Source organism: Anolis carolinensis, unplaced genomic scaffold (assembly GCF_035594765.1).
Source record: "Anolis carolinensis isolate JA03-04 unplaced genomic scaffold, rAnoCar3.1.pri scaffold_7, whole genome shotgun sequence".
Classification (NCBI taxonomy): domain Eukaryota; kingdom Metazoa; phylum Chordata; class Lepidosauria; order Squamata; family Dactyloidae; genus Anolis; species Anolis carolinensis.
Genome location: NW_026943818.1, coordinates 40,082,609 through 40,100,762, shown reverse-complemented (window position 1 = coordinate 40,100,762; position 18,154 = coordinate 40,082,609). Strand labels below are relative to the sequence as shown.

The following is an 18,154-nucleotide window of genomic DNA, read 5'->3' as shown; positions in this document are numbered from 1 at the left end:
GCAATCAAGGCCAAGATCGAAAAATCAGCTGATGACCCAAAATGCAGACTGTGCAAGGAAACCGATGAAACCATTGATCATATCCTCAGCTGCTGTAAGAAAATCGCACAGACAGACTACAAACAGAGGCACAACTATGTGGCCCAAAGGATTCATTGGAACTTATGCCTCAAGTCCCACCTCCCAACAGCAAAGAACTGGTGGGATCACAAACCTGCAAAAGTCTTGGAAAATGAGCACGCAAAGATACTGTGGGACTTCCGAATCCAGACTGACAAAGTTCTGGAACACAACACACCAGACATTACAGTTGTGGAAAAGAACAAGGTTTGGATCATTGATGTTGCCATCCCAGGTGACAGTCGCATTGACGAAAAACAACAGGAAAAACTCAGCCGCTCTCAGGACCTCAAGACTGAACTGCAAAGACTCTGGCAGAAACCAGTGCAGGTGGTCCCGGTGGTGATGGGCACACTGGGTGCCGTGCCAAAAGATCTCAGCCGGCATTTGGAAACAATAGACATTGACAAAATTACGATCTGCCAACTGCAAAAGGCCACCTTACTGGGATCTGCAGCATCATCCGAAAATACATCACACAGTCCTAGACACTTGGGAAGTGTTCGACTTGTGGTTTTGTGATACGAAATCCAGCATATCTGTCTTGTTTGCTGTGTCATAATAAAATAATAATAATAATAACGACAATAACAAGAACAACATGAGGAGACGTCAGGGCACCTTGCGTGTTGTGGATGATGCGCTCCAGCAGGACGGGGTACTTGGTGATGCGCTGCGTGACGAGGAGGTTGCACTCCTGGATGCCCAGGCGCCGCACGATGGACGAGTTGCTGATCCTCTAGGGAAGGAAGAAGAGGCGGAAAAGGAGGGAAGGAGGAAGGAAGGAAAGAAGGGGAGAGAGGGAGGGAGGGAGGGGAAGAGAAAGAAGACGGGAAGGCTCTCCTCCCGCTTCCGCTCTCTACCTTGATCAGGTTCTGGAACTTCTTGCTCTGCTGCATCAGCTCCTTGTAGTAGCCGACGGCCTCGCCGTGGCCGCTGCAGAAGACCCCGTACTTCTCCTTCATCCGCTCGCCCGTCTCGCCAGAAAACTGCCAAGGGAAGCAGGGGTGTCACCATGCGGGGTCAAGGCAAGGCTTGGCTAAGCCCTCCTCCAAAGGCCCAGCACCACACGGGTCCAGCTCAAGACTCATGCATTATTCCAACATGTTATTCCAAGAGGCCGGGCTGTGGCGCAGGCTGTTGAGCAACCAGCTGCAACAAATCACTCTGACCAAGAGGTCATGAGTTCGAGGCCAGCTCGGAGCCCCGTGTTTGTCTTGTCTTTGTTCTATGTTAAGGCATTGAATGTTTGCCATATAGGTGTTCATTGTAATCCGCCCTGAATATTGAGAGCACCTGGAATACAAAATTTCGCATCTCATGTACATGGATGACCTGAAGCTATATGGGAAAACGGAAACTGAAATCCAGTCTCTGACCAACACTGGCGCAGGCTGTTGAGCAACCAGCTGCAACAAATCACTCTGACCAAGAGGTCACGAGTTCGAGGCCAGCTCGGAGCCCCGCGTTTGTCTTGTCTTTGTTCTATGTTAAGGCATTGAATGTTTGCCCTATATGTACTTAATGTGATCCGCCCTGAGTCCCCTTCGGGGTGAGAAAGAAGGGCGGAATATAAATACTGTAAATAAATAAATAAATATTTGTACCGAGAGACGTTAAGCTGGTCCAGGGACACCTTGACTTAAAAGAGTTTTCGTTCATTCCGTGACCAAGCTCTTAACTCAAACCGCTCTTTTCTCAAAGTAGACTTTCCCATTCAAATAGATTGAAATGCTATTAATCAGTTGCAGACCCCCGGCCCACACTTCAAGAGATTTTAATAGATATCATTATTATGGCAATTATTGGGGCCGGGCTGTGGCGCAGCTGGCTAGTAACCAGCTGCAATAAAATCACTACTGACCGAGAGGTCATGAGTTCGAAGCCCGGGTCGGGTTAAGCCTCCGACCATTAATAATATCCCCAGCTTGCTGTTGACCTATGCAGCCCCAAAAGACAGTTGCACCTGTCAAGTAGGGAAATTTAGGAACGCTTTATGCGGGAGGCTAATTTACAACACCATAAAACTGCCAGCAAAACACGAGGAAAGGAATGAGGAAGTACAGTCACTACTGGATGGTGAAGCTGGAAAAATGTTAAAAATGCCTCTGAGTTTGTCTAATGTATGTTGTTTGTCTGTTGGCATTGAATGTTTGCCATATATGTGTTCATTGTAATCCGCCCCGAGGCCCCTTCGGGGTGAGAAAGAAGGGCGGAATATAAATACTGTAAATAAATAAATAAATAAACATAACAATAGTAATAATTGCCATAATAAACATAATAGTAATAATAATAAACTTACTAGTAATAATTGTCACAATAATGAAGCTCCAACAAGAGAACTCTCCTTAAGTTCTTCTAGTGTGCCCGTGCTCAACCTTCCAATGCGCAAAAGGGCCCCCATTGTCCTTTCTGCAATCTCCGAAAGAGAGGCAGAGACACACGCAGAGGGCCTTCCTCACCTGCTGCACCAAGAGGTCCCCGATGCGCTGAATGACGTAGTTGCGCTGGCTGCCGTCCTCCAGGGACTGGGCCCGGCGCTCCTTGAGGTGCGAGAAGAAGGCCGCGTGGAGCTCCAGCAGATCCTCCACGCAGGGGAAGAGGCGCTGAGCAGCGGCCGGGCCCGACTGGAGCTCTTCCCGCACAGCCCGCGAGTAGACCTTCAGCAGGATCTTCAGGGTCCGGACGTGGTGCATCTCTGTCTGCATCAGCTCTGCAAGGAACCAAGCAAAGAGGAGGAGGTTACAATCGGCCTTTCTCTTCTTTTTTTATTAATTACTAGCTGTGCCCAGCCACGCGTTGCTGTGGCAAAGTGGTGGTGGTATTGGTTAAAAGTTGTTGTGGAATTTTTATTTGACGTTATCTGTATTTTTTTAAATTAATTTTATTGTAACTTATCTTTTTTATTTATTATATTTCATTATTTTGTTGTATTATTTTCAGTTATTTTGTTATAGTATTTTATTGTATTAATTTTTTTAGTGTTTTTAATTATTTTTATTGTATTATTTGTATGTATTTTATTTTTTATTCTTTTATTAACACGGGGCTGAGTGGGTTGCTAGGAGACCAAGTGGGCGGAGCTTAGTCTTCTAAGTGGCAGCAATTGGATAAAAACAATTATTGCTCTCCCTCTAAGTAGGACTTTATTTTTCTTTTCTTTTTGTTGTATCAACCTAGAGGCGTGGATGATGGGTTGTGTTGTCAAATTTCGAGGTTGGGGGGCCTGTAGTTTTGTTGTTTTGTCTGGTGCCGTGATTCCATCACTCTTTTATATAGAGAGAGATTATCTATTTATTTATTATATTTTATTATTTTCTTGTATTATTTTTAGTTTTTTTCTGTTATTATAGTATTTTATTGCATTAATTTTTTTAGTGTTTTTAATTATTTTTTAGTGTTTTTTATTATTATTTTTTATTGGGTTGCTAGGAGACCAAGTTGGAGGAGCTTAGCCTTCTAACTGGCAGCAATTGGATAAAAGCAATTATTCCTCTCTCTCTAATTAGGACTTTATTTTTCTTTTCTTTTTGTTGTATCAACCTAGAGGCGTGGATGATGGGTTGTGTTGTCAAATTTCGAGGTTGGGGGGCCTGTAGTTTTGTTGTTTTGTGGGTCGCCGTGATGCCATCACTCATTTATATATATAGATTATTATTATTTATTTCTCATGAATAAATGATGTGTGTGTGATCTGAACGATATGGAATGACACTGCACCTATTGGGACCTAGAGGTTGGGAGATGCCATCCTAAAAAATGTAGCCTGGAAATCTACAAGGAACTGAAGTATAATTAAGAGTTGCTGAACGGCTGACATTCACGACCAGAGACAAATGATTAACTCTTGTGGTGGAAAACAACATGTTTACCTGACCAGAGACAATGGCTCTTTTAAGTTAAGGAAGTGTTTACAATGGTTAAATGGAAATAACAGCAATAATAATAATTTTGTGCGGCTGATGTGGACTTGGATTTTTAAATGGAAATAATAATAATAATAATAATAATAATAATAATATAGATCTTGGCCTGCACTTAAAAACAATCAGCGCTGACAAAATTACCACCTGTCTGCTGCAAAAGGCCACCTGAATAAATGATATTATGGTGGTATTATTAATACAAATATTATTAATAATGTGTTGTCGAAGGCTTTCATGGCCAGGATCACAGGGTTGTTGTGTGTCTTTCGGGCTGTGTGGCCATGTTCCAGAAGCATTCTCTCCTGACGTTTGCCCACATCTATGGCAGGCATCCTCAGAGGTTGTGAGGGATGGAGAAAACTAAGCAAAGAGGTAAATATATATCTGTGGAAAGTCTAGGGTGAGAGAGGTCAGTGTGAATGTTGTGTAGTTAATCACTTTAATTAGCATTTAAAAGCTTATCTGCTGTCTTCTTCCTGCCTCTGGGGCATCCTTTGTTTAGAGTCGTTAACTGCCCTTGGTTGATTCATGTCTGGAAATCCTCTGTTTTCAGAGTATTGCTTTTTATTTACTGTTCTGATTCTTGAGATTAACTACACAACATTCACACTGACCTCTCTCACCCTAGACTTTCCACAGATATATATTAACCCCTTTGCTTAGTTTTCTCCATACCTCACAACCTCTGAGGATGCCTGCCATAGATGTGGGCGAAACGTCAGGAGAGAATGCTTCTGGAACATGGCCACACAGCCCGAAAGACACACAACAACCCTATTATTAATAATGTTTATTTTAAAATAAGTATAAATATCGTACCGTAGATGACGTCTTGCCGCTTGACGGTGTCCCGCTCCTGGGCCTTGGAGAACCAGGGCTCCACCGCCAGGCTCCACGACTGGGCCTCGAACTCCCGGGCGTCTGCTTCCAGCTCGTTCCGCAACGAGGCCAAGTGGCCATCTGGGAAGGAAACAGGGAACGGTCAGTCTTGGTGGACCGGCACTTAGAGACGGCCTTCCTTCCCTGAGCTGCTTAAGGTCATCATCAGGTGATGATTCGGGCTGTTGACCGGGCTGTGGTGCAGCTGGTTAGTAGTCAGCTGCTACAAATCACTACTGACCAAGAGGTTACGAGTCCAAAGCCAGCCCAGGACCATTAATAGTCTAGCTTGGTGTTGACCTATGCAGCCCGAAAGACAGTTGCATGTGTTGTGTAGGTAATATAGGTACCACTTTATGCGGAAAGGCTAATTTAACTAATTTACGACACCGCGTATGGAAAGGAATGAGGAAGTACTCCATCAAGGATTTGATGTCACAAGTGGACGGTGAAGCGGCAGCTCCCCCTGTGGCGAGAATCGAGTATACAGCCCGGGGCTGTGGCGCAGACGGGAGAGCAATGAGTCACTGACCAGGAGGTCATAAGTTCGAGGCCCGCTCGGAGCTATGTTGTTCGTCTTTGTCCTGTGTTAAAAAGGCATTGAATGTTTGCCTAATACAGGGGTCCCCAAACTAAGGCCGGGGGCCGGATGCGGCCCTCCAAGGTCATTTATCTGGCCCCCAACCTCAGTTTTATAATGTAATATTTTTATATCATTTTTAATAATATAATATATTGTATATACATATAATATTGATAGTAATATAATGTTATACAATATAATACTAATAATAATACCATATAATAATATTAATTATACATTATATATTACATATATTACAGTATAGTGGTATAGTTCAATATAGTAATATATAAGGCTAATATTGTGCTACGCTAATAATATAGCAATAATATATTGTATGTACATACAGCTTCTCTGAGTCCCCTTCGGGGTGAGAAGGGCGGGATATAAATAAGAAATAAATGTAGTAAATGAATAAATAAATAATTTTAGACTTAGGCTCGCCCAAAGTCTGAAATGACTTGAAGTCACACAACAACAACAACAATCCTACTTAACTTGACTATCTCATTGGCCTGAAGGAGGCCCACACTTCACATTGAAATCCTGATAGGTTTATGTTGTTTACAATTGTTTTCGTTTTTAAACATTGTATTGTTCTTTCATTGTTGTTGTTGTTTTGCATTACAAATAAGACATGTGCAGTGTGCACAGGAATTTGTTCAGTTTTTTTTTCCCAAATGATAATTCGGCCCCTCTACAGTCTGAAGGATTGTGGACCGGCCCCCTGCTTAAAAAGTTTGGGGACCCCTGGCCTAATATGTGTAATGTGATCCGCCCTGAGTCCCCTTCGGGGTGAGAAAGAAGGGCGGAATATAAATGATGTAAATAAATAAATATACCCTCGTGAAGCCAGAAGCTGGGAAATGTTAAATTGCCTCTGTGTCTGTCTATATATGTCGAATGTTTGTCATGTCTATGTGCATTGCGATCCGCCCTGAGTCCGGGGTGAGAAAGAAGGGCGGAATATACATACTGTAAATAAAAAAAATGAATTCGATGGCACGCGAGGCTTGAGATGCGCAAGAGCCCTTTCAGTACCTTCCACGAAGACCGATTCCGAGGTCGACAGGGAGACCGCATCGTCGGTGGCCGGTTTGAGCCTGGCGAGGCCGGAAGAATCCCCTTCGTCCATCTCTCCCCCGGTGAGTCTGAAGGGTCAAAAAGGAAAGGCTGATCTGATGACCACCCTATAGCCAATCATCCATATATGTATCTGATGACCATCCTATATCCAATCATCAACCTATCTATCTGATGACCATCCTATATCCAATCATCCATATATGTATCTGATGACCATCCCATATCCAATCATCCATATATGTATCTAATGACCATCCTATATCCAATCATCAACCTATCTATCTGATGATAATTTTATATCCAATCCTCCATATATGTATCTGATGACCATCCTATATCCAATCATCCATATATGTATCTGATGACCATCCTATATCCAATCATCCATATATGTATCTGATGACCATCCTATATCCAATCATCCATATATGTATCTGATGACCATCCTATATCCAATCATCCATATATGTATCTGATGACCATCCTATATCCAATCATCCATATATGTATCTGATGACCATCCTATATCCAATCATCAACCTATCTATCTGATGACCATCCTATATCCAATCATCAACCTATCTATCTGATGATCATCCTATATCCAATCATCCATATAGGTATCTGATGACCATCCTATAGCCAATCATCCATATAGGTATCTGATGATCATCCTATATCCAATCATCTATATAGGTATCTGATGATCATCCTATATCCAATCATCCATATAGGTATCTGATGATCATCCTATATCCAATCATCCATATAGGTATCTGATGACCATCCTATATCCAATCATCCATATAGGTATCTGATGATCATCCTATATCCAATCATCCATATAGGTATCTGATGACCATCCTATAGCCAATCATCCATATAGGTATCTGATGATCATCCTATATCCAATCATCCATATAGGTATCTGATGACCATCCTATATCCAATCATCCATATAGGTATCTGATGATCATCCTATATCCAATCATCTATATAGGTATCTGATGATCATCCTATATCCAATCATCCATATAGGTATCTGATGATCATCCTATATCCAATCATCCATATAGGTATCTGATGACCATCCTATATCCAATCATCCATATAGGTATCTGATGATCATCCTATATCCAATCATCCATATAGGTATCTGATGACCATCCTATAGCCAATCATCCATATAGGTATCTGATGATCATCCTATATCCAATCATCCATATAGGTATCTGATGACCATCCTATATCCAATCATCCATATAGGTATCTGATGATCATCCTATAGCCAATCATCCATATAGGTATCTGATGATCATCCTATATCCAATCCTCCATATATGTATCTGATGACCATCCTATAGCCAATCATCCATATATGTATCTAATGACCATCCTATATCCAATCCTCCATATATGTATCTGATGACCATCCCATATCCAATCATCCATATATGTATCTAATGACCATCCTATATCCAATCATCCATATAGGTATCTGATGATCATCCTATATCCAATCATCCATATAGGTATCTGATGATCATCCTATATCCAATCATCCATATAGGTATCTGATGACCATCCTATAGCCAATCATCCATATAGGTATCTGATGATCATCCTATATCCAATCATCCATATAGGTATCTGATGACCATCCTATATCCAATCATCCATATAGGTATCTGATGATCATCCTATATCCAATCATCTATATAGGTATCTGATGATCATCCTATATCCAATCATCCATATAGGTATCTGATGATCATCCTATATCCAATCATCCATATAGGTATCTGATGACCATCCTATATCCAATCATCCATATAGGTATCTGATGATCATCCTATATCCAATCATCCATATAGGTATCTGATGACCATCCTATAGCCAATCATCCATATAGGTATCTGATGATCATCCTATATCCAATCATCCATATAGGTATCTGATGACCATCCTATATCCAATCATCCATATAGGTATCTGATGATCATCCTATAGCCAATCATCCATATAGGTATCTGATGATCATCCTATATCCAATCCTCCATATATGTATCTGATGACCATCCTATAGCCAATCATCCATATATGTATCTAATGACCATCCTATATCCAATCCTCCATATATGTATCTGATGACCATCCCATATCCAATCATCCATATATGTATCTAATGACCATCCTATATCCAATCATCAACCTATCTATCTGATGATAATTTTATATCCAATCCTCCATATATGTATCTGATGACCATCCTATAGCCAATCATCCATATATGTATCTGATGACCATCCTATATCCAATCATCCATATATGTATCTGATGACCATCCTATATCCAATCATCAACCTATCTATCTGATGATCATCCTATATCCAATCATCCATATAGGTATCTGATGACCATCCTATAGCCAATCATCCATATAGGTATCTGATGATCATCCTATATCCAATCATCTATATAGGTATCTGATGATCATCCTATATCCAATCATCCATATAGGTGTCAGAACCCTGCTACTAGAGCCTGGATGTGGCTCTGAGTTTCAGGGTCACTGACATTGATAAGACACCTGCGGCTCAGGACTTGGAGAAGAAACGGCTGCTGGACTTGGCGGGGAATTTGCGCGGGGTTTTACTGAGCGGGAAGAGACTGTTCAAATGAGGGGGAGGGTATATAAAGGAGGGTTGGCCGTAGTATCCCATTCTTGGCTTTTCTGATGTTCATGTTTCCTACAGTAAAAGTTTCTGGTGATATCACAGAGAGTCTTGTGTGTTCATTCAGGAGCGGCTGTGGTGAGCTGATATCTGATGACCATCCTATATCCAATCATCCATATAGGTATCTGATGATCATCCTATATCCAATCATCCATATAGGTATCTGATGACCATCCTATAGCCAATCATCCATATAGGTATCTGATGATCATCCTATAGCCAATCATCCATATAGGTATCTGATGATCATCCTATATCCAATCATCCATATAGGTATCTGATGACCATCCTATAGCCAATCATCGATATATGTATCTGATGACCATCCTATATCCAATCATCTATCTATCTGATGACTATCCTATATCCAATCATCCATGTATGTATCTGATGACCATGCTATATCCAATCATCTATCTATCTGATGATCATCCTATATCCAATCATCCATATATGTATCTGATAACCATCCTATAGCCAATCATCGATATATGTATCTGATGACCATCCTATAGCCAATCATCGATATATGTATCTGATAACCATGCTATATCCAATCATCTATCTATCTGATGACCATCCTATATCCAATCATCCATATATGTATCTAATGACCATCCTATATCCAATCCTCCATATATGTATCTGATGACCATCCTATAGCCAATCATCCATATATGTATCTAATGACCATCCTATATCCAATCCTCCATATATGTATCTGATGACCATCCCATATCCAATCATCCATATATGTATCTAATGACCATCCTATATCCAATCATCAACCTATCTATCTGATGATAATTTTATATCCAATCCTCCATATATGTATCTGATGACCATCCTATAGCCAATCATCCATATATGTATCTGATGACCATCCTATATCCAATCATCCATATATGTATCTGAGGACCATCCTATAGCCAGTTTAGTTGTTTTGTCCGGTGCCGTGATTCCATTACCCTTTTATATATATATATATATAGACTAGCTGTGCCCGGACACGCGTTGCTGTGGCTAGGACTTAATTTTTCTTTTCTTTTTGTTGTATGAACGTAGAGGCGTGGATGAGAGGTTGTGCTGTGAATTTTCGAGGTTGTGGGGCGTTTAGTTTAGTTGTTTTGTCCGGTGCCGTGATCCCATTACCCTTTTATATATATAGATAGCTATGCCTGGCCACGCGTTGCTGTGGCTAGGACTTCATTTTTCTTTTCTTTTTGTTGTATGAACGTAGAGGCGTGGATGAGAGGTTGTGCTGTCAATTTTCGAGGTTGTGGGGCGTTTAGTTTAGTTGTTTTGTCCGGTGCCGTGATCCCATTACCCTTTTATATATATAGATAGCTGTGCCTGGCCACGCGTTGCTGTGGCTAGGACTTCATTTTTCTTTTCTTTTTATTGTATGAACGTAGAGGCATGGATGAGAAGTTGTGCTGTCAATTTTCGAGGTTGTGCGGCGTTTAGTTTAGTTGTTTTGTCCGGTGCCGTGATTCCATTATCATTTTAGATTATGTATACTACAAAAATCATATTTATTAAGAAAGAGAACATGGCCATGCAGCCTGGAAAACTCGCAGCAACCCAGTGATTCCGGCCACGAAAGCCTTCGACAACACCAAGGAGCAAATGCTGCAAGATCACGTTAACCGTACAGCCCGGAAACGTCACAACGCCCCAAAGCTCGAGTGCGGGAAGGGAGTGCGACTCACCCAAGCTGACCGGCGGCGGCACTCAGGGCGGACGGCGAGGAGGCTCCCCTCTGGCCGAGGACGGTCATGCCGCTTCCTCCATCGTGTCCGGCCGGCGGGTGCACGTGGTGGTGCTGCTCCCGGAGCGAGGCGGCTATGGAGGCAAAGGCAGAGTTGGCGCTGAGGAAGCGGGGGGTCAAGGGGAGCCCCGCCCGGGGGCCCTGCGGCCGGAGGAGGGTCGACAGCACGCGGGAGGTCAGCAGCTCGTTCTCCAAGGAGAGGCTCTCGTTCCAGTCGCGGGAGAAGGAGCTGCAGGAGTGCGGCGGCTCCGAGGGGCCCTCGACGGCGCCCCCCTTGGAGCTGGTGCTCCCCATGTCGGCAGACCCGGCGGCCGAGCAAGCGCGCCTCCTCCGGCTTTATATACCTCCGCTTCACACCTTCGAGAAATGTCTAGAAAGGAGAGCGGGCCGGCCTCCTGCCCGAGACAAATTAACAAGGCCAGGGCACCCCGGAGGGCGCCGTTTCGAGACGCGGCAGAAACAAATCAATCGCATCGGGCAAAGGGATCCAGCCGGCAAGGCTCAATTTTAGCGACGCCCTCGGCAAACGGAGCAAATGGTCCAGCCGTTGCAGCGAGGATCTAAGACAAGATCAACTTTGGTCCTCCCTCCAAGAGTTTTGGACTTCAATGAACAGCCGGTATTATATTACTATTATTATTTTATTATATCACTAGCTGTGTCCGGCCACGCGTTGCTGTGGCAAAGTGGTGGTGGTATTGGTTTAAAATGGCTGTGTAATTTTTATTTGTATTTTTTAATTAATTTTATTGCAAGTTATCTTTTTATTTATTATATTTTATTATTTTCTTGTATTATTCTTAGTTATTTTCTGTTATTATAGTATTTCATCTTTTATCTTTTTATTTATTATATTTTATTATTTTCTTGTATTATTCTTAGTTATTTTCTGTTATTATAGTATTTCATCTTTTTATTTATTATATTTTATTATTTTCTTGTATTATTTTTAGTTATTTTCTGTCATTATAGTATTTTATCTTTTATCTTTTTATTTATTATATTTTATTATTTTCTTGTATTATTTTTAGTTATTTTCTGTTATAATATTTTATCTTTTATCTTTTTATTTATTATATTTTATTATTTTCTTGTATTATTTTTAGTTATTTTCTGTTATTATAGTATTTCATCTTTTATCTTTTTATTTATTATATTTTATTATTTTCTTGTATTATTCTTAGTTATTTTCTGTTATTATAGTATTTCATCTTTTATCTTTTTATTTATTATATTTTATTATTTTCTTGTATTATTTTTAGTTATTTTCTGTTATTATAGTATTTTATCTTTTATCTTTTTATTTATTATATTTTATTATTTTCTTGTATTATTCTTAGTTATTTTCTGTTATAGTATTTCAACTTTTATCTTTTTATTTATTATATTTTATTATTTTCTTGTATTATTCTTAGTTATTTTCTGTTATTATAGTATTTCATCTTTTATCTTTTTATTTATTATATTTTATTATTTTCTTGTATTATTCTTAGTTATTTTCTGTTATTATAGTATTTCATCTTTTATCTTTTTATTTATTATATTTTATTATTTTCTTGTATTATTTTTAGTTATTTTCTGTTATTATAGTACAGTAGAGTCTCACTTATCCAACACTCGCTTATCCAACGTTCTGGATTATCCAACACATTTTTGTAGTCAATGTTTTCAATATATCGTGATATTTTGGTACTAAATCCATAAATACAGTAATTACTACATAGCATTACAACGTATTGAACTACTTTTTCTGCCAAATTTGTTGTCTAACATGATGTTTTGGTGCTTAATTTGTAAAATCATAACCTAATTTGATGTTTAATAGGCTTTTCCTTAATGCCTCCTTATTATCCAACATATTCGCTTATCCAACATTCTGCCAACCCATTTATGTTGGATAAGTGAGACTCTACTGTATATATAAATTATTATATTATTATCCTAGTTGTTCTTATTATTTATTATATCATCACATTATTCAAGTTGTTTCATTATTATATTACTATATAATATCATATTATTATATTAAGATTATATTTGGTTTTATTATTTATTATATTATTATACATTACTATTATTGTTTATTATTTAATTACATTAAAAGGTTTTTTATATTATTGTTTTTGTTGTATTCGTTACAGTAGAGTCTCACTTATCCAAGCTAAACGGGCCGGCAGAAGCTTGGATAAGCGAATATCTTGGATAATAAGGAGGGATTAAGGAAAAGCCTATTAAACATCAAATTAGGTTATGGTTTTACAAATTAAGCACCAAAACATCATGTTAGACAACAAATTTGACAGAAAAAGTAGTTCAATACGCAGTAATGCTACGTAGTAATTACTGTATTTACGAATTTAGCACCAAAATATCACGATATATTGAAAACATTGACTACAAAAATGTGTTGGATAATCCAGAACGTTGGATAAGCGAGTGTTGGATAAGTGAGACTCTACTGTATATTATATTATATTATTGATTAGGTGACTATGTCTTTTGTGGCCAAATTTGGTGCAATTTGGTTTAGTGGTTTTGTTGTTTACTCCATGGGAAAAACACACATTACATTTATATATACAGGATATAAATTATTATATTATTATTCTAGTTGTTTTTATTATTTATTATATCAGCACATTATTCTAGTTGTTTTATTATTATATTACTATATAATATTATATTATGATTATAATTGGTTTTATTATTATATTATTATACATTACTATTATTGTTTATTATTTTATAATTACATTAAAAGGTTTTTTATATTATTGTTTTTGTTGTATTAGTTATTATTATTATTATTATTTTATTATGACACAGCAAACCAGATAGATATGCTGGATTTCGTATCAAAAAATCACAAGTCGAACACTTCCCAAGTGTCTAGGACTGTGTGATGTATTTTCGGATGATGCTGCAGATCCCAGCGGGGTGGCCTTTTGCAGTTGGCAGATCGTAATTTTATAATCGTAACTATTATTATTATTATTACACAGCAAACAAGATAGATATGCTGGATTTCATCCGAAAATACATCACACAGTCCTAGACACTTGGGAAGTGTTCGACTTGTGATTTTGTGATACGAAATCCAGCATATCTATCTTGTTTGCTGTGTCATAATAATAATAATAATAATAATAATAATAATAATAATATACATCACACAGTCCTAGACACTTGGGAAGTGTTTGGCTTGTGATTTTGTGATACGAAATCCAGCATGTCTATCTTGTTTGCTGTGTCATAATAAGAAACTCCTCAAAGCACAGCAGACAAAAAACCAGTACAAGAAAACCACACTACAAACTAGAGCTGACAGCTGGCACCACAAAACATTGCATGGAAAGTTCCTTGACAAAATTGAAGGAAAAGCTGACAAGGAGAAGACCTGGCTCTGGCTCACGAATGGGACCCTGAAGGAGGAGACAGAAGGCCTGATCCTTGCAGCCCAGGAGCAAGACATCAGGACAAAGGCAAACAAGGCCAAGATCGAAAAATCAGCTGATGACCCAAAATGCAGACTGTGCAAGGAAGCTGATGAAACCATTGATCATCTCCTCAGCTGCTGTAAGAAAACCGCACAGACAGACTACAAACAGAGGCACAACTATGTGGCCCAAATGATTCATTGGAACTTATGCCTCACGTACCACCTCCCAGCAGCAAAGAACTGATGGGATCACAAACCTGCAAAAGTCTTGGAAAATGAGCAGGCAAAGATACTGTGGGACTTCCGAATCCAGACTGACAAAGTTCTGGAACACAACACACCAGACATCACAGTTGTGGAAAAGAAAAAGGTTTGGATCATGGATGTTGCCATCCCAGGTGACAGTCGCATTGACGAAAAACAACAGGAAAAACTCAGCCGCTACCAGGACCTCAAGACTGAACTGCAAAGACTCTGGCAGAAACCAGTGCAGGTGGTCCCGGTGGTGATGGGCACACTGGGTGCCGTGCCAAAAGATCTCAGCCGGCATTTGGAAACAATAGACATTGACAAAATTACGATCTGCCAAGTGCAAAAGGCCACCCGACTGGGATCTGCACGCATCATCCGAAAATACATCACACAGTCCCAGACACTTGGGAAGTGTTCGACTTGGGATTTTGTGAAACGAAATCCAGCATATCTGTCTTGTTTGCTGTGTCATAATAAAATAATAGTAATAATAATTTTGTGTGGCCTTTGCTCGCCTCTCTTACACCCCACATTTTATTTTTACAGGCTCGGAGGCTTCCTGGGAGGAGGCTGGGGACGTTTGTCTTGAGTTCAATTAGCACCGTCCTCAGGATGCTGGGAAAAATCGATCCCTTGCAAAGAGGGAGGGAGAGGCTTGGAAGAGACCACGTGGGCCACCTAGTCCATCCCCTTCTGACTTCATGCAGGTAAAGCACAATCAAAGCCCTCCCAACAATGGCCATCCTGCCTCAATAATATTAATGATGATGATGATGATGATGATAATAATAATAATAATAATAATAATACATCATACAGTCCTAGACACTTGGAAAGTGTTCGACTTGGGATTTCGTATCACAAAATTATTATTATTATTATTATTATTATTATTATGACACAGCAAACAAGACAGATATGCTGGATTTCGTATCACAAAATCACAAGTCGAACACTTCCCAAGTGTCTAGGACTGTGTGATGTATTATTATTATTATTATTATTATTATTATTATTATTATTATTATTATTATTATTTTATTATGACACAGCAAACAAGACAAATATGCTGGATTTCGTATCACAGAATCACAAGTCGAACACTTCCTAATAAAAATAATAATAATAATAATCTGAAAATACATCACACAAGTCGAACACTTCCCAAGTGTCTAGGACTGTGTGATGTATTATTATTATTATTATTATTATTATTATTATTATGACACAGCAAACAAGATAGATATGCTGGATTTCGTATCACAAGATCCCAGTACGGTGGCCTTTTGCAGTTGGCAGATTGTAATTTTGTCAATGTCATTATTAATATTATTATTATTATTATTTTATTATGACACAGCAAACAAGACAGATATGCTGGATTTCGTATCACAAAATCACAAGTCGAACTCTTCCCAAGTGTCTAGGACTGTGTGATGTATTTTCGGATGATGTGTGCCGATCCCAGTAGGGTGGCCTTTTGCAGTTGGCAGACTGTAATTTTGTCAATGTCATTATTATTATTATTATTATTATTATTATTATTATTATTATTATTATTATTATTATGACACTATGACATCTGTTGATCCAGACACTATTTCTGGTGCGTTTCCTGCCCGAAGGCAGAAGAGGGTTGGACTAGATGGCCTTAAGAGGTCCCTTCTATTATTCGAATCCCTCCTTGTCGCGCTTTCACAAACCGCACGGCCTTCTGGAAATATCTTTTTCTCTCCCCCTTATTTTCATAGCAAGCAATTGGTGCGAAGCCAACCTATCGATCCTTCCCCCTCGCCTCTGATTTCTCCCATTTCCTCCCCGCGAGGCTTGCAAAGCCGGCTAAAAATAAGAAGGGAATATTCTCGACTCTTCCCAGGTTTGAAGACAAAGACAGCGAGGAAACAAGGCAGAGTTCGTAGTAATGGAAACCTTCCGTACCTTGCAAAGAATTAGGAGGGCAGAGCTGCAAATCCTTTTGCTGTAAAGGAAAAGAAATAAATGAGAATTTAAGCTGCTCTGATAATAGCAAGGCATGGAAATATACAGTATATATAACACACACATGTCGTCTCAATATGTATTTAGTTTGAATAATGATATTTAATTCTAATGTTTATAAATAAACATAACAATAAACTATATGTACAATCTATATACAGTAGAGTCTCGCTTATCCAACGTTCTGGATTATCCAACGCATTTTTGTAGTCAATGTTTTCAATACATCGTGATATTTTGGTGCTAAATTCGTAAATACAGTAATTACTACATAGCATTACTGCCTATTGAACTACTTTTTCTGTCAAATTTGTTGTATAATATGCCAATTTATTTATTGTGTCAGAAGTGAATTGAGAATACAGATATATATATATATATATATATGTTTTGGTGCTTAATTTGTAAAATCATAACCTAATTTGATGTTTAATAGGCTTTTCCGTAATCTCTCCTTATTATCCAAGTTATTCGCTTATCCAAGCTTCTGCCGGCCCGTTTAGCTTGGATAAGTGAGACTCTACTGTATTATTATTGCGTTTATTATTTTACTCTATTTATTATTACTTGTATTATTTTCCTGTATTTATTATTATTATTATTATTACATGCATTATTTTACTCTATTATTATTAAAAGGATACATAAGCACAATTTCATTGAAGAAGATGAGAATCATGATTTGATCCGAGTTGGACAGTCTTATCTATGTAAATATTCAAAAACATTTAACTTACTGATGCCTCAATGTAATTTTATTGGTACAGTAGAGTCTCACTTATCCAACACTCGCTTATCCAACGTTCTGGTTTATCCAGTAGTCAATGTTTTCAATACATCGTGATATTTTGGTGCTAAATTCGTAAAAACAGTAATTACTACATAGCATTACTGCCTATTGAACTACTTTTTCTGTCAAATTTGTTGTATAATATGCCAATTTATTTATTGTGTCAGAAGTGAATTGAGAATACAGATATATATATATATATATATATATATATATATATGTTTTGGTGCTTAATTTGTAAAATCATAACCTAATTTGATGTGTAAAAGGCTTTTCCTTAATCCCTCCTTATTATCCAACATATTCGCTTATCCAACGTTCCGCCAGCCCATTTACGTTGGATAAGTGAGACTCTACTGTATATAAAAGAGTGATGGAATCCTGGCGACCGCCAAAACAACAAAACTAAACACCCCACAACCTCGAAAATTGACAACACAACCCATCATCCACGCCTCTAGGTTGATACAACAAAAAGGAAATAAAAATAAAGTCCTAATTAGAGGGAGAGGGAGAATTGTTTTTATCCAATTGCTGCCACTGAGAGGGCTAAGCTCCGCCCACTTGGT

The 18,154-nt window shown here is 38.7% G+C and overlaps 2 protein-coding genes across 6 annotated transcripts in view; one reads left to right on the top strand and one right to left on the bottom strand.

Moving 5' to 3' along the window:
• Positions 1–18,154, top strand: part of LOC134293232 (uncharacterized) — a 183,464-nt gene that overhangs the window by 28,874 nt on the left and 136,436 nt on the right. The window lies entirely within an intron of this gene.
• arhgef18 (Rho/Rac guanine nucleotide exchange factor 18) overlaps positions 1–18,154 on the bottom strand; it is a 120,735-nt gene that overhangs the window by 36,208 nt on the left and 66,373 nt on the right. For all 5 annotated transcript variants that reach the window (XM_062960198.1, XM_062960196.1, XM_062960197.1 and 2 more), the window contains 7 exons: positions 16,736–16,775; positions 11,048–11,180; positions 6,553–6,662; positions 4,869–5,009; positions 2,586–2,836; positions 984–1,109; positions 742–859 (listed from right to left, as the gene is read on the bottom strand). In XM_062960198.1, the coding sequence (XP_062816268.1) occupies positions 742–859; positions 984–1,109; positions 2,586–2,836; positions 4,869–5,009; positions 6,553–6,662; positions 11,048–11,180; positions 16,736–16,775 (919 nt within the window). The remainder of the gene's footprint in view (positions 1–741; positions 860–983; positions 1,110–2,585; positions 2,837–4,868; positions 5,010–6,552; positions 6,663–11,047; positions 11,181–16,735; positions 16,776–18,154) is intronic.